Source organism: Zootoca vivipara, chromosome 12, assembly GCF_965207765.1.
Source record: "Zootoca vivipara chromosome 12, rZooViv2.hap1.1, whole genome shotgun sequence".
NCBI lineage: Eukaryota > Metazoa > Chordata > Lepidosauria > Squamata > Lacertidae > Zootoca > Zootoca vivipara.
Window position 1 is genome coordinate 12,732,237 of NC_142595.1, and position 22,301 is coordinate 12,754,537.

At 48.8% G+C, this 22,301-nt stretch overlaps 1 protein-coding gene across 17 annotated transcripts in view; it reads left to right on the forward strand.

Moving 5' to 3' along the window:
• GPATCH8 (G-patch domain containing 8) overlaps nucleotides 1-20,675 on the forward strand; it is an 81,297-nt gene extending 60,622 nt beyond the window's left edge. For all 17 annotated transcript variants that reach the window (XM_088655878.1, XM_088655875.1, XM_088655877.1 and 14 more), the window contains 2 exons: nucleotides 13,780-13,910; nucleotides 14,610-20,675. In XM_088655878.1, the coding sequence (XP_088512004.1) occupies nucleotides 13,780-13,910; nucleotides 14,610-18,411 (3,933 nt within the window). In that variant the 3' untranslated portion in view covers nucleotides 18,412-20,675. The remainder of the gene's footprint in view (nucleotides 1-13,779; nucleotides 13,911-14,609) is intronic.
• The last annotated feature ends 1,626 nt before the right edge of the window (nucleotides 20,676-22,301 follow it).

A 22,301-nucleotide genomic window follows, 5' to 3' on the forward strand; every position in this document is an offset into this window, starting at 1 on the left:
CAGGAAGGTAAACAGCGTTTCCGTGTGCTGCTCTGGTTTGCCAGAAGCGGCTTTGTCATGCTTGCCACATGACCTGGAAGCTGTATGCCAGCTCCCTCGGCCAATAATGCGAGATGAGTGCCGCAACCCCAGAGTCGGTCATGACAGGACCTAATGGTCAGAGGTCCCTTTACCTTTAATATGCATTACTACTGCAAATGTAAAATATTACCAACAGAAATGGGGAAAGCCTCTGCAAAGGCAAATTCCTCCAGAAGTTTGATCTTTATGCTTTGAGCATGGAAATCAATTTGCCGTGAGCTCCATGTTGACAGCTGCTTGAACTGTATGCATACAGCAATGCAATGACATCTAACATCTCATAAGTTAGGCAAGATCTATAAAGTTGGCAATAATAATTGCTTGTGCTGTGCCAGAAATGAAGCAGACTTCTTCCACTTAAGGTGGACATGTTATAGAAGCTCACGCATTTTGGAAAATGATTGCCCAAGAGAGATCATCCCTTATTAATGTTAATGTACCTATGGATCTTAATTTTATGCCAGATTTAGTCTCCAGAAAGAAACACAATGTATGTATTAAATCATCCGGTAGTAGCTGCAAGACTGGTTTCTTCTCATCATTAGAAAGTAAGGTGATACCTTCAAAACAAGAATCGCTGCAAAAAATTGTAGCATTCCATTTCAAATTCATTAAAACATGTTAATAAAATATAGAGCCCAGTAGTTATCCTATATAATAATGTCCAAGTTGTCCCTGCGTCCAAGCTGTCCCGTGTGTCCCTGGGTCACTGCGCATGTCCCCCAGAGACACAGGGATTGGACGGAGAGACTGCACCCGCGCGCACACACACACACACGCTCCCCCCCCCGCCAACCGCCGCTTGCCCTCGCCCTCGCCTCTCGCATTGCCGTTAGAGAAGCCGCAGCCCCTTAGCCCACACAGCCAATGAACACGAGGGAGGACATAAGCAGCCACCACGGAGCTCGCTGACGGCACCTTGCCTCCGCTCCCACCTCATTTAGTGAGGGGGAGTGAGGCGCTCAGCACAGCACAGTTTGCAACATAGCAAGATACATTAAAATCAACTGCTGCAGATGTAAGAAATACAGTTGACAGTCAGGGAAAGACTCAATAGTCTCTCTCTTTCTCTCGGCCCTCTCTGCACCCCGCCGGGCAGGTCTACTCGGGAGGAAGCGGGCTTCAGAAGGCTGCCCTCCCCTTCTCCTCCCAGACGCAGCAGCCGAGCGCAGAGAGGGAGGTTAGGAGGAGCAGTGGCGGCAGCAGCAGCAGCCTGGCTGCACCAGGCAGCTCATAGAAAGGCTTTTCCGCTTTCTACCCACCCCTGCCCCTCCCCCAGCCCAGCCTCCCCTGGAGAATGAGAGAGAGAGACCGGGAGAGAGAGAGCTCTAGGCGCTCGCTGCTTTTTGCCTTGCAGCCTCCCATGGAGAGCTTTCCCGCGCGCGCCGGCTTCCCTTCGCAGAAACAAGCTCCTCCAGAAAGCCTGCGTTTCCACAAGCCCCTACCACCTTGCGCAGAAAGGGGTGCTTTCCTCTCCCTCTCTCGCCTTGCCTGCTTTGCCTGAAGGCCCCCCTCCCCACCACACTATAGGTAGGCATTGTTTGAGGCGCAAATACGGTGCCTGAGGTGGCTCTCCCAGCAAGCACCCTCTCCAGCTCTTGCCTGCAGCGCTCTTTGAATCCTGTCTCCATGCTACCCATGGCATTTCCCCTGCGCTAACACCAGCCCTTACCTATAACTCTCTGGGGCATGAACTCGACCCTTCCTGCACTCAGCCCCAAGGGATAAGAATCTACAGCTCTTAAGCACCTCTCTATTCCCCCCATTTCACCCCCAGCATATTCTTGCACTCTAGCTCAGGTTTTAGACTGTGTGAGATTGCTGTGTGTGTGTGTGTGTGTGTGTGAGAGAGAGAGAGAGAGAGAGAGAGAGAGAGAGAGAGAGAGAGAATCAGAATTATAGAGCTGGAAGGGACCTGGAGAGCCCTGTAGTACCCTTCCATGCAGTGCAGGAATCTTTTGTCCAACGTGGGGATCGAACCCAAAACCCTGAGAGGAAGAGTATCATGTTCTACCTATGGAGCTCAGGGCTAAGAGAGAGGTGTGTGTGTGTGTGTGTGTGTGTGTGTGTGTGTGTGTGTGTGTAAGAAGGGGGTATGGTTTGGCCCTGCCCACCTTTCCCCCCAGAGAACGTATTTGTCAGGTTCCCCACCCCTACCTTCAAGGGATTGTTGTGGGTCCCTAACCCCAGGCATTCCTGTTTAGGGCCTCCAGCTCAAAGACGGCTAGCTGGCAGGCTGCATCAGCCCCCCCCCCCCAATGACTCTCCTCCCTTGCAAAAAAAAAAATGTCATCCTTTCACTGCTCCTGTGCTTCCCTGCTGTGAAGCCATCATGCCAAAAGGGCTTTTTTGTGGTGCCTCAAGGCTACCCACTTCCCCAGTTCAGTCATACCTACCTACATATGTTCCACAACATATGTTTCACCACATATGTTCTAGCACCCGTTATTTTTAACGGGCTTCAAGATACTAGTTTTTTATAAATAACTGTTTGTCACTGGTCTATGACTCATTTGGATTATTAAACCCTGTGTAGAGGGGATAATCTTTCTATTGTAAAAGTATTTTATCTTATGGAAAGGTGACTTGTGTGTGGAGTGTATGTTTTGATATTTTTGTACATTTTGATACTTGTCTCGGAACATGGTGAGAGGACACAATTCTGTTTAATTACCCCATATTGGTCCTGGTGGCAGCATCACCCTTCTCTTGTGGAGTAGGAGAGAAGTCCCTCAGTCATTTGGGGCAAAATTATACAGATGTCACAATGAAAAGAAAACAGGAAATGAGATTGTAAACCTATTTTGCCAGCGAATATGCTAACTGCTGAAAGCACATTTTGAGTTGTATCCAAATTCTTCAAGCTTAGAAGTACAGAGAATAACCATTAACAAATGAGATCATGGTGGTTATGTATACAGTACTAGTATAAGCCTAATCTTTGGAGCATCATAAAGTGTTCCAACTAGGGGAGATTGTTTCCGGAAATCAGGAAACTCAATGTCTACCTTTTGCTTTTTTTCACGGTTCAAGAAGGAAAGCATTTGTGCTTCAAGGCATTTTTGCTTCACACCTTTCTTAAAATAGAGCAGGGATGAGGAATCTCAAGCCCACAGGCTTAATGAGGACTGCCAGGCTGTACCTGCCATTCACCTGATGTCATATAAAACGTCAGGTGTGGAGCAGGGAAATACCTGGCTCACCCCAAAGGGGAAGGGACTTATCAGTGGTGCCTTTCAAAGCCCATTTCAAATCATTGGCTCAAGATCATGCTTTGAAATGAATTTCTGAAGGTCCTTGTGAATTAAAGTCACCTAATATAATAGAGATGTCAGTTGATAGGCAAATGGGTGACTCAACCCACCTGTCAGACATGGACTGTGAAGAAGGTGGAATCTAATGATTTGGCCCACCTGCCTGATCTAGTCCCCACCCCTGAAGTAGAGAGAAGAAGCTTCACTTGTCCTTTTGTTAGCTGAGCTGAAGATTGGTTCGAAAGCACGCTAGGTCAAAAGGTAAATTCAGGTCATATACCTACTGGTGAGAGGATTTGTTATGTCACTCCATCTCTTAAGTTGCTCATGGCTTACATTTTTCATCTCTTCCTCCAGCCATGTGCATCCTCCCCCTCTCCCCCCGCCATGATCTGTGCCAAGATTTAATTTGAACTGCAGCATTTCACCAGCGCTCAGTTGAAGATCTGCTGCAGCAGCAGCTTTTTTCCATGACCCTGCAAGTAGTCCACTTCAGCAGTGGATGTCAGCCAACAACCTCTTAGCTTCACCTTTGCCTATGGAGAGAATGCATGGTCACTTATATATATACACACTTACTTTGGGATTAATTGTTGATGAATGTGTCAAGGAAGCCAATTCGAGCCCCTGAGCAAATCTCCTCTTGGAACATGAAGAAATGACTTTGGTTATTAGTGAGTTAAGCTCACCTTGTGTTTGAAATAAATCAAGTACAGGCAATTTAGATGTTGGTCCTATGTGGCTTGCTATCTTGCCTTCACAACAACACTGCTCTCTTGCAAAAAAGAAAAAGAAAAGGAATCTACATTAATATACCTTGATTGGGGAAGCTTATAACATGTTAGAAAGCTTCCCTCTTGGTGTATTTCCTCCTTCTACTTCCCTTAGCTGCTTTCCCTTCCTTAGTCCCCTGTGCTCTTGATATTCTTTTTTTAGAATAATTTTTATTAGATCAGGGCTTTTGAAAAATTGTCAATTTACTTGCAGTCCTTTTGCTCTAACTACATTCCTGCCAACTCAGTTGAATTTTCACCCTCAGCTTTCCTCTCCATTCCCACCCCGCTATTCTTCCCATGTCCCTTGAACCCACTCCACCCTACTTCATTGCTCCTTCACTGATAGTGTTCCTTCCCCTAAACGTGGCATCGTTATCCTTGTCACTGTGGCGCACACACACACACACACACACACACACACACACACACACACACGAAAAGTCATGACCAGGTAGAAATGACATGGTTGTTACTCTTCAGGGAGGAATTAAACTTCGGGAATGGCATTTTCAGCTATTTGAGCTGCTCTGATTCTCACTTCCATTTAAAACAAGGCCCAGTAAGAGAACAGTAACAAAGATGGGAATGTAACTTCCCCACATTTTCCTCTTTAGTTCTCAAATAACACCCTAGACTTGAAAGCAGAGCAGTCTGAGAACATGTGCAAACTGCATTCCACATGTTTCTGATGCTCCATTAGATTTTGTGGGCCAGATCATCCTTACTAGCATGCTATAATGAGCAGAAATATTTTTGCAAGTGGAAGTTGTCCCCCGCATCATATGGCTGCGCATACAGGCTTGCTTTTGAGCAGAAGTCTTGACACCTCCATCACATTTTGTGTTCGTGGTTTTGCTTCTCTATTTCTTTTAATAGCGCTTCCCTAGACATAAAATGCTACCCGGTGTCACCTTTGGTGTTGTTCGGGGTCACTTCTTACAGGAATTGATTCAGAAATCTCTTAAATGCCCACGCAACACATTGCCACAAAGAGCAGCACTGCCAGAGGAAGTAAATGGAAGCAAGCAGACCTCTGAAAGAGCCCCTTCACCCGCAGGCTTTCCGATTCTGTGCTCACATCACAACAAGTGTGTGCATTCATGTGATTTAGGCATGCTCCGCCAGGCACTCCCACATACAAAGCCAAACCATGGAACTCCCTCGAGTAAGAAGGAGGAAGAAATGCGTCTCCGCATGCATCATATGTCAGCCTTCAAATATGCTGAGGATCACTTCACAAGGCAGGGAATGTCAACAACATTGCTGGATCAAACAATTGGGAAGATTCTGTGAAGAAATACCAAGGCTGCTTGGGTCACTGTTGAGAAGCTAAAGATTATCTGTAGTCCCTTTGTGCCAGTATTGAGGGCGAGCAGGGTGGGGCGGGGCGTGATCTTTAGCCAAATGTGCCAAGACTTGGAGGAATGAGGTGGTGCCCCCCCCCTTTGGCTTACCCAACATGTGATGTGCAATGCATAGTGGGAGCCAGGCTGTTGATGCTGCTCAATAATGTGTACAACAAAGATTATAATGCCTACTTAGCAATGAAACTCCCTGGTTTGCATGTCTTATATTAGTGGGCTGTTGTGAAGAGCAGATGAGGGAACTTGCATACCTTGGAGGAAGGCTGGGTATAAATGAGACAACTATTTAAGGACTCTGCTTCCTGATGTGTAGGAGCGCCCTATATTTTACTTGAGACGCACAGCTCACTTGTGGAAATATATATATAAAATTGTCTAGTAGCACCTTAGAGACCAACTAAGTTTGCTCTTTGTATGAGCTTTCATGTGCATGCACACTTCTTCAGATGATTTCAGATTTCACTTGTGGTTAATAATGGGCTAGCTACCGTCAGGGTTTCACAATTTTAGCTTGGGTCCAGCAGTCGTCCTACTGTTTTCTGCCAGCCAACTCTGGCAGTACTCAACATTTTCAAAGCAGATACCGGTTTAATCCAAATGAGAGCATGTGTTATTAATTTGGGTGTTATCTTCTGCACTAAACAAATGAAATCAGGTTTCTTCAAATTGTGGCTAAACTCCCTGGATAATTGTTGTTTCGAGGTTAGCTACAAAGCCTAATCTTACCATGATTTTAGTGGGCTTTCCTTCTGAAGAAATAGGATTACACCTTAAATGGATTGTGAGTTGTATTGAGATGCATAATAAATCCAGGTTTATTTGAAATTGAGTAGCACTGAGCTCAAGGGACGTGGGTGGCGCTGTGGTCTAAACCACAGAGCCTAGGGCTTGCCGATCATAAGGTCAGCGGTTCGAATCCCCACGATGGGGTGAGCTCCTGTTGCTCGGTCCCTGCTCCTACCAACCTAGCAGTTCAAAGCACGTCAAAGTGCAAGTACCGTGTTTCTCATATTTTAAGGCATCCCTAAAAAATAAGGCATGGCAGAATTTTCAAGACCTGGCGAAATACAAGGCATACCCCCAAAATAAGACATGCTGGTATGGTATGGCAGGGCACGCCGCGCCAAGTCCCGACTGAGCAGGACCCGGCAAGGGCAGCAGCGCGCGCTTTGCCGAGCCCCGACTGAGCGGGAGCTGGCAAAGGCAGCAGTGCGCGCTTTGCCGAGCTCCAACGGAGCGGAAGCCGGCAAAGGCAGCAGTGCGCGCTTTGCCGAGCTCCAAGCCGGCGGCGGGCTGCTGCTTTCCCGCTCAATTTCGACAATACTGCCACAAGCGAAAGGACGCAATGACGATGCCACTACTCACGACACCACTTTCACTTCCACCCTCCTTCTGGGATGGTCCATCCGACCCCACCTAAGGGCGGGCTTAATGCGGGGGCCTCGAGCCGCCATGTTGGACTTAACCACCAGGATTGTTCTAACGAGGGGGTGGGATGTGAAGCGAGCTTTACCTCAAGACCGAAACGCCTAATTCCTAGGGGAAAGCCTAACTGGGCGTTAACCTATAGCAAACCCTGTCCTAGCCCATTAACATAGGAGATTAACATATACAACCCAGTAAGACACCGCTTTTGGAATCCGTTCCCCCCTCCTGTGCCGAGTTGGTCCCTGCCCCCTCTCGCGAGACTCGCCGCCGGGTCCGCTCTCGCGCACATGGCCCGGTGAGAGGGAGCCTCCCCTGCGCCTGCGCCTGCGCTCTCCCTCCCCCTTTTCGGCCCAGCGCGCCGCCTTGCCTGTTCGTGCGCCGCGTGTGTGAGGCGAGCGGGAAGGCCGCGCAGCCCCCCATGCAGGAGACCCAGGAGAGCCCGGCGGCCGCCGAGACCCCCGCCGCCGCTCTTCCCGCCCAGGACGAGGGGCCCGGAGGAGGAGAGCCCGGCGGTGGAGGAGGAGAAGGAGAAAGAGGCGGCAGCAGCAGCGGCGACTCAGAGGCCGAGCTGCCGGACGGGCCTTCCGCGGAGGAGCCTGCGGGGAAGAAGGAGCCGGAGCCCGGAAAAGGCGGCAGTGAGGAGAAGGAGGAGGAGGGGGAGAAGCCGCGAAGCAGCAGCCCGCCGCCGGCTCGGAGCTCGAGCCGGCAAAGGCAGCAGCGGCGCTTTGCCGAGCTCCGACAGAGCGGGAGCTGGCAAAGGCAGCAGCACGCACGTTGCCAAGCTCCAAGCCGGCGGCGGGCTGCTGCCTTTGCTGGTTCCCGCTCAGTCGTGGCTCGGCAAAAAATAAGACACCCCCGAAAATAAGCCATAGGCTTATTTTCTTGAGTAAAAAAATATATAAGACATGTCTTAAAATATGAGAAACACGTTAGATATATAGGGGGGAAGGTAAACAGCGTTTCCGTGTGCTGCTCTGGTTCGCCAGAAGTGGCTTAGTCATGACCCGGAAGCTGTACGCCAGCTCCCTCGGCCAGTAAAGCGAGATGAGTGCCGCAAACCCAGAGTCCGTCCACGACTGGACCTAATGGTCACGGGTCCCTTTACCTTTAGTACTGAGCTCAGTAGGGTTTATTCTCCAGTAAGTGTACGTAGACTATAGTAGTCCAAGTAGCCAAGTAGATGACTCTCCTTTTGTGTGCAAACTAAGCCATTTTACGGTTTTTACCAAGCAGAAGTTAAAAATACTTTATCATTTGTTTGGTTTCCTAGTATAAAGCACATGGTCTCTTAGTTTAATTAAACCTCCAGAAAATACATTATGGTTTTAAGAACACACAGCAGCTGACACAGTTGTGAAGTTTCTCTAAAAAGCTCTTGCAGTGACCAATTGGATATGTCTGGCTTTGAGGAGCTCAGTTTGGCATCTGCATGGGCTGAGGCAAGCAGGAGCCATAAAAGGCATGTGAAGTGGCTCTTCCTTTACTTCAGCAAATCAAGGGGGGTGGAGAATATGTCTGCCCAGTTCACAAGAATCTGGGATGGGGATGAAAAGCAAACTCCCGTCTTGGCTGCAGAGAACATTCATTGCTAAGCCTTTGGCTTGCTCTGCAGGCGAAGAAAAGGCAGCACAGTATGCTTTGCATGTCACTTGCGTCTTTGTCTAATGGGTCCAACAGGCCCCTTTCCTTCCAGCTAATCTCTGTCTTCCCATTTACTGCCTGAATCTATGCTTCTTTACTCAACAGCATGTCCTCCTGAGTTCAGTGGAGCTTCCTCTCCAGTAAGCTTGCATGCTGCCGCAGCCTCGACATCCAAATTAGCAGCTATGGTTATATCGGCAAAGCTTTGTTCTGAGCAGCCTTGGAGCACCATATTTTTAATCTCTCTCTCTCTCCCCCCCCCTCTCTCTGTCTCTCTCTCTGTCTCTCTCTCTCTCTCTCTCTCTGTGTGTGTGTGTGTGTGAGAGAGAGAGAGAGAGAGAGAGAGAGAGAGAGAGAGAGAGAGAGAGAGAGAGAGAGAGAGAGAGAGAGAATCATTCACTGCTCTTGGGAGTTTGCAAAAGCAGTCCTTTCTCTTAATTTCAGGCAGCAAATTGTTTATACAGTAATTACCACACTTAATTCCAACCCCAGTAGCTTATAAAAGAAAACCACAAATATAGCAATAAATAACAAGACTAAAGAGTGAAACACAAAAGCATTAAAAAGAAGATATAGTAGAAAACATTAGAAATCATTTATAAAGTGGATGCTGAAAACTTCATTTTAAAATTCCATCAAAATGCTAAGAAAGAGAAAGCTTAGTGGTGGATTGGTGGGGCAGGGAGAGAATTGCTAGACACTAGCAATGCCCAACTCCCTGAAGGTTGGGAGAATCATGCCTCTCACACATTTTTCTTCTCTCTCTGCCGCTTCTTCCTAGAAGGCCGGCTTCTCTGGGAATTGAGTGAGCTTTTTAAAAATTGAGAGCCAAGCAAGATTTTTGTAATTTGTTATTCCCGGCTTCTGAGATTCCCTGGAGCAGGGGATGATGATAGCTCCACCTTCTGAACTGATCCTCGAACAAACAATTTAACAAGCTAAACAGGCCATTAGGCCTGCTTGAAAGGAATCCTCTTGCCCTAGGTCTGCTTGTTTTGCTTATCTGGCAAGTCTCAGAAAAGCCCTTAGGTGCAGACTGAATTGGCAGGCAAATCTCCCTGCAGTCCTCTACTCCCTCTACTGGGACTCCGCTATTCCTGTGCATTTGCTGCTAAAGCACTTTAGAGGCCTCCTAAACAGCACATTTTGCAAAGGGGAGGGAAGACACACACTGCTGGGGTGGTAGAGGGAACTTGCCAGAGCAAAGGGGAACAAGCTCTCTCTGTCCATGTGCCAGTGCAATTTCTATTCAGCTGAAGCAAAAAGACCTGGGTGCCTTACTCAACCTGCCTCCAAGTGTACTTATATTGCATGCCTATTGTTGGTTTTGCTTTCTGCAATTTGTTTTAAGTTTGCAAATAAAACAAAGAGCTGGAGTTGAGCATGATCGGTTCAGAGCTGGTGGGGGGTGGGGGGAGGCGGGGGGAAAAAAAAGCTCCAATGGGGTCTAGAAGCTGAACTGAGGCAGCAGGCCAATTTATCCTCTCTTATTAACTATCCATGCTGTTTTGAAACAAGTTTTTCCACATGAGCGGATATAATATATATATTTATGGTTGTTTTAAACTGCTGCCTCACATACATCTTTAATTATGGCACAAGCTAAATATGTTGGTTTCAGGTGCCTTGTTATTCATCCTGCACCTTTCCTGCCTTATTGCACTACTCAGAACAGGGACTTGTCTGGGACAGTTCATCACTTCCGAAAGTTAAAGGGCTGCTTAGGGGAAGGCAGCAAGGGAAATAAAACTAGTGGTGAAGACCAAAGAAACATGCTAAATTAGTGGATGTGCATGCCTCCCCTCTAACTGGGCACATAGAGCCCACATGGATGTTCCATTTGTGGATTACTGTAAGATGCAACAGCTTTTAACCACCATGAGTGACTTCCCTCTCATTTAATGGCTGGTGGCAGTTCTTTACCTGTGTTAATGAACGCAAGTAAAAGGCACAATTCCAGATTAAGGTGGAGTGCAGATGTAAAATTTTAAGCATATAGATGTTTCTGCTGCAGGGTACCCTGGCAGCAGAAGCAATGGTGTCTGAACCAGAATTCAGGGGATTAGGTGGCAGAACCTCCATGCCTGAGTACCTGCCCTTTTCACTGACTAGCAGGACATAATAAATGCAGGTTTCTAAAATCGGCTTTCTTGGTGCAGTCACTTCAGTGCAAATTGCAAGGCGTTCACTGAGAATGTGCATGCCTCTGCTAACTATATCGCGCTCTTGCATGCATTAAAAGTGCACAATGCCAAGGGATGTAAATTTGTATCTTACGGTACTCTGCTCCTGCAAATTTGAAACACAAAGCAAGCCTCTGCAAAAACAAAACAAACAAACAAAAACCCTGCCTTTCCTGTCATCCAGTCTTAATAAGTGCAGCGCTATACTGTAATCATATGGCAGTTCATTCCAAACCGCTACAGATGAGCCCAACTTGTCACACTCTTTGTTCCCCACACTTGTCAAAGTGCTAAGCAAGAGGCATCCTTGCGGCCCATCATTAAAAGTGGGCTATAATTTTCTTTAATAGCAGAGCTTTGTCATGCACATGGGGCTTGCTGCTTCCCCACTGCTGGGGGATCTGTGAATTTTGGTGCTGTCTTCCCACGCTGCTGGTGCTTTTGTTCATTCTTGTGAAGACTTGGTTTTCCCAGCTGTGTGTATTCTTAAGATGGGCATGAACAGGATTTGACCCATGGCTGCAACAGGGGAAGGTAAATCTAGAGGTTTTTTGCATACTCACTCACTTAGAGGTTTTTGCACATGCTATTTATAAACCACCCTTATGTTGAACATTTTCAACTGAACATTACAAGAGTGGTTCATGCAAGTGGTTGAAGGAGACCAGTGTTTCATGCAGGATTCATTCAAAAACGAAACTGGTTCCACAAATGCTTCCATAGAACCTTGGAAATGGTTCTTTATGGAGGGATCCGGTTTATGAAATTTTAGACTTTCATAGATGTACTTGAAAGCTATTTGGTTCTCTCAAGGCTTCTCCCCCAGCTTCACTTTTCCTGTAAATCAGGGATGGGCAACCTATTGCCTGTCAGATGTTGTTTGACTACCAAGCTCCATCCAACCCCAGCCAGCATGGCCAGCAACGATAGGAATTGTGTTCTAACATAAATACCATTAATAGCAACATCTGGAGGGCCCCACCAGATTCCATGTCCCAGCTGTAAATGCTGCTCCTTTCACATTCCAGGGATACTTAACTTGTTTTGTGTTTTCTCTCCTCTTCTCCGCTCAAGGCAGCCTCGTAGAACCAGTGTTTGAATATGTAGTGACCCACCCCAGCTTATTTTTCCTGGCAAAGTTATTAGTATTATCCTACTCGATGAGAGTCCTGTTCCTCTGTGCCTTCTTAGCTGTGAACCAGTTCCATATCCAATAGAATAAGCTTGCAGATATTCTGAGCATTGATGTTAGTAATGGTTGCCCTTTTTTTCTTTCTTTCTCTCTCTCTTCTGCTCTTGTGTATTTTTTTTTACCTCCCCCCCCACTCATGATATGATATTGTCAACTGATATAATGAAAGCATATTATGGAGGCCAGATCATAAGAGTGAGTTTTTTTTTCCTACTAGTGTCTGTAGCTCTGTCTTTCTGTGTGCATGTCTGAGAACGTAGCTATGCATTCCGCTCCTCTTCTTCCACTCTCAGTTCAGTGAAACCATAACCCCATTCAACCATGTCTTACTAGTTTTGGAAAACCCATCCCCTCCCCTCCCTGCATCATCTCATCTCATTCAAAGTGGTGTCCATTTTCAGCAGAGTAATGCTAGGCTTGAGTCTGCTCTGGGCTAGGGGCAAAAACTTGAGAGTTCTGTGCCAAAGCCACAGCTTCCATATTGTGGCCAGGGACAAGTCCATATAAGCCGATTCTTTTGAAGGGCGTATTTTTTACCTGATGCATTTGGTTGCTGGGGCAAAACTTCGTGTTGATTTCTTCCTGCTTTCTGTTATGGATGGATGTGTGTGGGAGGGGGCGGGTAGCTCAAGTTACTGTGGAGGGGAAACCACTAACACTGTTGTGGCTGCAAAGAGCACAATTATATGCTAAGCCTTAAAAAAAAAACAGGACGCGGGTGGCGCTTTGGTTTAAACCACAGAGCCTAGGGCTTGCTGATCAGAAGGTTGGTGGTTTGAATCCCCGCGACAGGGTGAGCTCCCGTTGTTTGGTCCCACCTAGCAGTTCAAAAGCATGTCACAGTGCAAGTAGATAAATAGGTACCGCTCTGGCAGGAAGGCAAACGGCATTTCCGTGCGCTGCTCTGGTTCGCCAGAAGTGGCTTAGTCATGCTGGCCACATGACCCGGAAGCTGTCTGTGGACAAACGCCGGCTCTCTCGGCCTATAGAGCGAGATAGGTGCCACAACCCCAGAGTCGTCCGCGGCGGCCTAGCGGTCAGGGGTCCCTTTACCTTTAAGCCTAAAAACAATTGCTGTGTCACCAGTCACAATCAGATGGGTTTAAATGCTTGCTGTAGCAAGAACACCCCACTCCCAGTCTTTGTTTAGTCACTGGGATTTTGCAGCCAGGTTTGTTAACAAATTTAGCTCTTAAGCCTTTTCCGCCAGTTTTCCTCTGAAAAGGAACCTGCAATTCTAAGCGTCCAGGATTGTATAGGGAGATAGAACTGTTCCTCCCTACTGCTCTTGTATACCTAAATATAGTATCTTCTTCCTCTCTTAATCCTTTCTAGGAAGTGCCTCAATGCTTCTTGCTTACACTCTAAAATGGCTACTCTTTGGAGACTTTTAGTGAGCCCACCCTGTGACTATATGGCCTGCTACTAAGTCAGACCACTGAACTATCTAGCTCAGTGTTGTCTGCTTAGAGTGTTCAGGGTCTTGGGCAGAGATCTTTCCAAGCCCTCTTATCTGGAGATGCCAGGGACTGCATCTGGGACCTTCTATATGGAAATGATGTGCTCTATATCAGTGAGTTCAGGGAGCGCCTTTAAATTGTCTGGTGCACAGGTGGGAAACCTATGGCTCTCCACATGCTGCTGGATTACAGCTCCCATCATCCCCGATGGCCTTGCTGGCTGGGGCTGGTGTGAGCTGAATTCCAAGAAGATTAGGAGAGCTGCTGGTTACCCACCCCTGGCCAAATGGCGCAGAATGGGTTAAGGATGTCCAGCTGGGAAACTCTTTAGCAAAACAGGAAAAGGCCCACAGTTCCATCTTATTCTCTTCTATTTTCCTTTCCTCTTGCTTTGCTACAGAGGTTGAAGGATCTCAAGCAAAGGGAGTTTGCTCGCAATGTTTCCTCGAGATCCCGGAAAGATGAGAGGAAGCAGGAGAAAGCCCTCCGTCGTCTCCACGAGTTGGCTGAGCAGAGGAAGCAACCTGAATGGTAAGTGATGGGCTCCTTGTGCCAGATAATTAGCTAAGTTAAACATACAGTTGACTTCCCATTTTAATCAGGCTGTTTTTAATGGACTGGATAGCAAGTTGTTCTTCAGATTTTTGTAGAACAAAATTTATTATGCCCTCTTCCCCCCCCCCCCCCAAAAGTGGAATGGTTAGCTCACCAGTGGCCAATCTGTAAGTTCAATTCTCCATTCACCCTCTTCACCAGGAACATATTTTGGAAGGGCAGTGTATGTGTCCTATGAGTGGAGGGAGACAGATTTAATTGAACTAACTGCTCTAGTGAACAGGATCTGAGTTGGGAAAAGCTTCAGGCCTGAAATGGATGAGGCAGCTCTTACTTGTGTGCATCAGAACCTTGTGATGCTTTGTCTTGATTTTTCTATATAACCAGGAAGGCTTGAATCTTAAGACACCTTTTTAAAAAAAAAATTCACAAATACTTGAATTCTGTCATGGGTGTGCTGGTTGGAGCACATGAATTATTCCACATATTATACAGTGGAAGTGTAGATGAAAACTTTGTTCCTGGACATACCGTTAGCTTTCGAAGCAATTCCAGGAAATTAGTGAGAGGTTGAATAAGCATGGGTAAGAGAAAAAGGTGAATATGCTAATGTTAAGCAGCATCTAACTATTGTTTCTCCCTACCCCCTACCCCTGTCCCATTTCAATCCCTCAGTGCTCCAGGAAGCGGGCCGATGTTTAGAACGACTACTGTGGCAGTAGATGAGGAAGGAGGAGAGGATGACGTTGATTCAGCAGCTCCCAGCAGTTGCTGCTCTTTTTCACCAGCTCCTGGGCCGGTTGCCAGTATGACCACAGACAAGGGTCTTGTTTGTGCCACTGGGCAAACTAGTAGCAACATCGGGCTTGGGCAGGTACCTGTCCAGGTACCGCAAGCCATCAGCTCAGGGGTTAACCCTCTTAAGATAGGCGTGTCTTTCTCATTTGCCAAAAAAGCCCCAGTGAAACTAGAGTCAATTGCCTCCGTCTTCAAAGACCACGTTGATGAGTCCAGTTCTCCCGATGACGAAATCAAAGCAGATGAGAAAGCCCAGCCTGATCCTGGAGCCTTGGGGAAATTTGCGGAGGTCGAGGGGACAAACAGCCCTGACAGCAAAGGCGACGAAGAGGAGCAAGCACACGAGAAGGAAGGTCTAAACACCACCCTGTCAAAACTGAATGTAGCACTAGAGCCAGAGTATTACCACTACATCCCGCCTGCTCACTGCAAGGTGAAGCCAAACTTCCAGTTCCTGCTCTTTATGAAAGCCACAGAGCAAGTCGAAGCAGAAGCCATGAGCAAGAAAATGGCACATGAAAGGAAGCGGAGCAACTCGCCAAAACCCAAAGCGGCAAAGAATGGTGAGAAGGTGACAGCAGCAGAGTGTGCCACCCACCAGAAGGAACCGAGTCCTTCCAGCAAAGGCAGCAAAACTGAAGTTAAAGACCCTCCAGAAGAGGCCGGCGGGCAGGAAGGCAAGCCACTCAAGGGAAGCGGTTCTGCAGAGTCTGAGGTCGCCAAAGAGCTTCCTCAGGTTGCGTCAACCAGTAAAGAAGGCACAGACGGGCCAAAGCATTTGACAGGACCTTTCTTCCCCGTGCTCAGTAAAGACGAGAGCACCACCCTCCAGTGGCCTTCAGAACTGCTGATCTTCACCAAAGCAGAGCCCTCTGTGTCGTACAGCTGCAATCCCTTGTATTTTGACTTTAAGCTGTCTCGCAACAAAGACATTAAAGCTAAAGGGGCGGAGAAACAGAAAGCTGCAAGCAGCCTTCCCAAGGAGAAAGCGCCGTCTGCTGAAGAGGGCAGCCTGAGCAAGAGCAAAGAGGTGGGCGCTCCTGCGGGCACCTCCACAGCAGTGCCGGAGAGCAAGTCCCTGTCTGCCTGCAGCAAGCAGGAGCCCAATCCTGTGTCGGCTGGCAAGGGTGAGGGGCCAGAAGACAGCAGCAAAGGCAGCCTTGTTGGCCGCAAGGACAAAGTGGGGAAATCCCACAAGCACAAGAAGAAGAAGAAGCACAAGAAGTCCACAAAACACAAACGCAGGCGCAAAGGCGAGGCAGAAGACAAAAGCAGGGATGGGGACCTGGCAGAAGAGAAATCCAAGAAGCGGAAGAAACACAAACACAAAAAGAGCAAGCCTTCCTTTGCCACGGAGCTGGAGCGGACGCAAGGGGCCGACGAAACTGGCCACCTCAAGAAAAGAAAGTGGTGTGCTCAAGACTCTCAGCGGAAGTCTCTTTCCACCGAAGAAAGCAGCAACAAGAAAGAGGACGGCGGAACCTCTTCCCAAGATCACGGTGGCAAAAAACTCAAAGGGGACCCGCAGCAGGCATCATCCACTGCCAAGAGGCGGGCCTCCACCTCCGCCCACTCCAGCCACAGAGGCCGGCAGAGCAGCGGTGGCTACGAGAGCGACGAGGATTCCTGCCACAAGCACTTCCGACAAAAGTCTGCTTCGCAGTACAGTGACGATTACGACTCTGGCAGCAACTGTTCCCGAAGCCGCTCCCGGTCAGGGCGTCGGCATTCCTCCCGAAGGTCATCCCAGAGGTCCTACTCAACGAGTTCATATGCCTCCTCTGACAACAGCCGGTACAGCCGGCGGCGCAGCTACTCAGAAGACAGCTACAGTGACTACAGCGACCGCTCTCGGAGCCACACCAAGCGCTCCCACGACTCAGAGGACGATTCTGACTACGCCAGTTCCAAGCGCAGGTCGAAACGGCACAAATACTCTTCTTCGGAAGACGACTACAGCCTGAGCAGGAGCAGATCACGGAGCCGGAGCCGAACCCACACCAGGGGGAGATCGAGGACGAGAAGCCGGGGCAGGACGCGCAGCAGCAGCTGTAGCCACAGCCGGTGTAAGCGGCGGAGCCGCAGCCGGACTGGGCACAGCTGGAAACGGAGCAGGAGCTACAGCCGGGAGCGCAGCCGGAGTGCCAGGAGCCTCTCCCAGCGGTCCGTCTCCAGGAAGGGGTCACGTGGCCATGAAAGCCCTGGGGAGAGGAGATCCGCACGGCGAGACTTTATCCGCTCAAAGATCTACCGCTCCCAGTCCCCCCACTATTTCAGAGGCAGACCAGGGGAAGGGCCCACGAGGAAGGAGGAAGCAAGAGGCGATGAAGCGACAGGGACCACTACCAGCCTCTCCCAAAACAGCGGCAACTCCAGCCTGGGGAGCAACTGCAGCTCTGAGGAGAAGAACTCCGCCACGGCTAAGCTCCTCCTGGAAAAAGTTCAGTCCAGGAAGGTGGAGAAGAAGCCCAGCGGCAGCGAGGACTCTCCCTCAGGGCCTCACAAGGTTGGGATCAAGCTGAAAGATCCCCCGCAAGGCTACTTTGGCCCAAAGCTCCCTCCCTCCCTAGGCAACAAGCCCGTCCTTCCCTTGATCGGGAAGCTGCCCACAGTCCGAAAGCCAAACGCCAAGCAGTGTGAGGAGTCTGGATTAGGACTGGGGACCGGGGAGGAGCTGGAGCTGCCTGAGCTCGACGAAACCCCCCACGATGTCGGGGAGGCAGCTGCAGCAAGCCAACCCACACTGGATGAAACTCTGGTGATAGAGACCCAGGAGAGCCTTCTGGGAGATCAAAAGCCAGAAGAAGCGGCCGTGGACATGGCTCCCATGCCCCTGGAGCCGCCAGCCCTCCCAGAACACTTTGGATCCGGCGACCTGCCCGTGCCGCACCCGTTCCCTGCCCCCGCGGAAAGCGAAGCTGCCGAGCCTCTGGACGGCAGCGCTCAGCCCGTCTCCCTCGAAGGCAGGATGGTGCCCCTGGCCCCCGAAGTGGAGCCCTTCCCCAGCTACGTCCCACACAGCGCGGAGCCGAGCATCAGCGGGGAGCCGGAAGGCAGCGAAGACTCTTCCCTGGCGCCACTGGAAAGCCAGCCCATCACCTTCACCCCGGAGGAGATGGAGAAGTACAGCAAGCTCCAGCAGGCTGCCCAGCAGCACATCCAGCAGCAGCTCCTGGCCAAGCAGGTCAAGGCCTTCCCAGCCTCTGCCGCCCTGGCTCCAGCCACAACTCCTGCCTTGCAGCCTATCCACATCCAGCAGCCAGCCGCAGCCGCAGCCACCTCCATCACCACCGTGCAGCACGCCATTCTGCAGCACCACGCGGCCGCCGCGGCCGCAGCCATTGGCATCCACCCCCACCCTCACCCTCAGCCTCTTGCTCAAGTGCACCATATCCCTCAGCCCCACTTGACCCCCATCTCCTTGTCCCACTTGACCCACTCCATCATCCCAGGGCACCCCGCCACCTTCCTGGCCAGCCACCCCATCCATATCATCCCCGCTTCTGCCATCCACCCGGGTCCATTCACTTTCCATCCCGTCCACCACGCTGCCCTCTACCCGACCCTCCTGGCACCCCGGCCAGCGACAGCTGCTGCCACGGCGTTGCACCTCCACCCTCTCCTGCACCCCATTTTCTCAGGACAGGATTTGCAGCACCCTCCCAGCCACGGCACATGAAGGAACGAGAGAGGCAGCCTCTATCGGGGAGGGGAGGGTTAGGGGAAAAGAGAGGACAGGGGCATGTCTGTCTGTCTCTGTGCGTGTGCATCAGTCTCTCTCGTTCTACGGGAAGGCGGGGGCTGTCTCTGGACCTGAGAACAGCCCAAGAAGGGGGAGGATTAGGCAGGGGCAGGGAGGCTCAAGGGAACAGGCCTGTGAAAGATGGGAGAGCTGTGCTGCTGCTGGTTTGCTTGTAAGGATATTCAGGGGGCTCGTGTGCCCGGGGAGGTGGCTACTTCGCTGCTTCAGGGATGTGCAGCCCTTTAGCAAATGCACCCCTTTTTAATTTCCAATTCACGTATTATGAATCATTTACTACCCACTCTGAAGACCTAAATAAAGTGGGTATACACATCTATCTTATTTGGGCATCAATATCAAGTATAAAGCGTGAAAGTTAATGATTTGAATCCACCTTAAAGCTTAACCCGAGCATCAGAACCAAGAAACACTCAGCACTTGCTCCATCTCCTCTGTTGCCCTCTCCCCTCTCTCCAGCTCATATTCGGGGAGCCATGTTCAGCAGCCCCCACTGAGCACCACAAACTGGGAAGTTGCTTTTCAGTGACCAGTTTCCACCACCACCACCCCCCAGACCAGCTTGGCAGTGCTCTCCTTCCTACACACCCTTTACGACGCTGCTGAGAGAGCAGAGAGCAATTCCTTGAAGCAATATGTTGTACTGGAGTCCTGTGAACATCCTGAACATGACTCTGTAACTTGTACTCTTTTTCCTCTGTAATATTGATGGTTCCTTATTAACTTATGGTGTGTGTTTTTTTTCAGAAGAAGAAAAAAAAAGAATTTAAGAAATTGCACTGAACTCTGTACATGTCAATGCTGCTTTTTGTAGCTCCTCTGACAAATGTTCCATATTGATAGTATACCGCAATAACATTTTTTACAGCCCGTTCTTTGAGTGGTACCCGTTCAGGTGGCTTTAGTTATCTATACATTTTAACGTAGTTGGGAAGGAAATTCTCGTCAAAGGTTCAATGCTTCTAGTTATGGCTAGGGCACAAAATGATTTGAAGCATGTATATTTTAATTGAGCTCATTTTTTAAAAAATGTACCATTAAAAAAAGACGTTCATTTTATAGGAGAAAACGTCACAGGATTTGGAAATAAACAAAGGAGCAGTGACCTGGACTCCTTTGTCCCATAGCTAACAAAGTCCATCCTGTGTAAAATGACATCTCTTGTAACTCCTGTGAAAAGGCAGGTTTGTGAGGCAGATGAGGCGTCGTTCACTGTGTGCTTCAGTCGGTAGCCAGGCCCCTTAAGTTTGAGAGAAACAGTCCGTTTGTTTGGCAAAGCAAACAGTCGCTTTCTGGTCACAGGAATATATGAGACCCACACAAAAAACACCAAAAAACCCCACAACAACACCCAAGAGCCCAGCTATTTTCCCTGGATTCAACCACTTGTCATTGCAACAACAACATAGCTTCTAGGTGTGGATGGGTGTGTGTGTGTTAAGGCTCCTTGTTTTCAAATATGTGCCTTTTTTATGTTTTGGAGAGGTTTTGAGTGGTGTGTTTTCGTTCCGAATCCCTTTCCTTTTTTTTCTTCCTCTTGGGGTTTTCTTCTATGGGGTGCCCTTTCCTCACAGCTGCCCCTTGAGAGAAAAGACCACCTCCCCAGGGTGTGGCCCCAAATTAAACTAGAAAGCGGGGGCTCCTGGAATCTCAAGGTTCTTTTGCTGAGTGCAAAAAGAGGCCGAGATCCTGCAAAGCAGTGGCTGTTTTGGGACACGTGTCCAGACCCAAAGGGCACTACTTGCTTGTATATCCTGAGATGCGGCCTCCCATTTCAGAAATTCAGAAATAACCACTGCTGGCTGCTGCCCTGAAATGGCAAGACTATGGGACTGCTTTTAAGCTTCCTTACCCTTGGCTACAACGAGGCAAGCACTGGAAACTGCTGCTGTGACAAAGGGACTCGGTTCTTGGTAGTCGCTGTAGATAATTCAAGAAGTAACAGTATTAATTTCTCAGTGCTTCATTCCCTTGAGGTTCAGACGGGAGACGCAGCACCCCAGCAGGGAGGAGGAGACTGGACTTCCACAAGAGTGCTTACCACAAAAGAGAACGCACTATTACTTCAGTATCGGCAGGCTATATTTAACTTTTGTCACATAAAAAGTATATATATAAATATATATACATGCTGTAAAAATGAGGAAAATAAACTTTCTAATAAACTAGTAATTTGGGGGAAAGCGTGTGTGTACTTGTTTCCCAAAGGATCAGATTCACGTTGTTAGTCCTCATGTTGTGACTCTTCCCACTGCCATCACCCCTGTTTATGGCCCCACATTTATTCACTATTTGCACAGAGCACCGACTGATCTTCCTATCCCCTTTATTCCCTTTGGTCTTCCTAGCTTCATGCCATGTACCATGTTTCTATTGCTGGGGGGGGGGAACATCCCTATCTGTCTTCATCCCTTTTAAGATTCCCTTGTTGCTTTGATCCATCTTCCCTCAATTTGCCACTCCCAAGATTGGACCATGTTCAAGTGAGCAATTAGCTCATTGAATTGATGCAGCCCAAATCCATGTCTGAGATTCTGGAACCCTCATCTCCTGATCCTCGCTGAACGCTTGCAGGAAAAGGATCGTCACATTCAGTAACAGTGGAGTAGCCCTGTGTGTGTTAGCTGAGGTCTCGGAAGCAGGAAAAGAGTTAAGTTGCAGAGAACATAATCCTCATTTGCACATTGGTACCGGTATTTAAGATGAATTGTGTCCCAGCAGTGGGGCAAGATCTTCCTGTCCTCATGGTCGCTCTTGCTTACCATCTCAAATCGTTTTTTTTAAATACACTTACACACTTACCTTTCAATATAAGAATTAAAAATACATAGTTCAAAAATATTTAATAAAATACAAAATAATGCAGTATGCATCAATTTATATTTCAGGATTTATTCTTATTAAGCTTAGGGAAATGAGGCCTTTTGCTTGCCATCAGGAGGACGTAGCAGGCATCAGGCAAGCTTCCCTGGGGAGTGTTCCACACACGGGAGTGCCACCACGAAGAAGGCCCTTGAGTGCCTGCTGCTGCTTCACTGGAGTAGCAGTTTCAGAAGAGCCTGTGAAGTTGAGCTCAGGGCAGGGAAGCTGAGACAAGAATCAGGCAGTTTTTCAAGCACTTTCCAAACTTCTTCAAATCCCAAGCATGAAGGGCATCAGCTGCATTTTGAATTCAGCCTGGAAACTGGTAAGGAGCCATGGCAGCTGCTTAAGGACAAGTGAGAGATTCCACCAGCAACAAGTCCAAATTCACAAACTAGCAAGTTACCCTGAACTAACTACATGCTTTGCCCAGGTTTGAGGAGTGGATAACTGCAGCAAGGCTGTCTTCCTAGAAGGGCTTGAAATGGCCTGCCAGCTAGTAGAAGGCAGCCCATTCCATGGAAGCCACCTGAGCCTTCTATGGCAAAGTGGAATCATTGAGCACTCCTGGGCTGCAAATCTGATTACTCCATCTGCAGCAGGTGGATACCACTGGGAATAAAAGAACCACACTTGGCACTTCTACCTTGTCTGGATCGAGCCTTAATTCATTGGCCTTATGGAGCCCAGATAATGGTTCAGCACTTCCATTGCCTCAACTGAATTTGATGTATACGAGAAATAGGAGCTGTGTGCCATCATAGCTGGTAGCGCAGTGCAGGAAGCAAAGCCAGGAAGTGTGTGCATTGGAGAACATTACAAACGGAGCCTAGTTCCGCTGGCGAATTAAGAAATTGGTTCAAAGGGTGAACTCACCCCTGTGACCATTCTCACTTTCCCCTCTAAACAACCACCATGCTGTTTCTTTTGCTTATGTTTCCTGATAA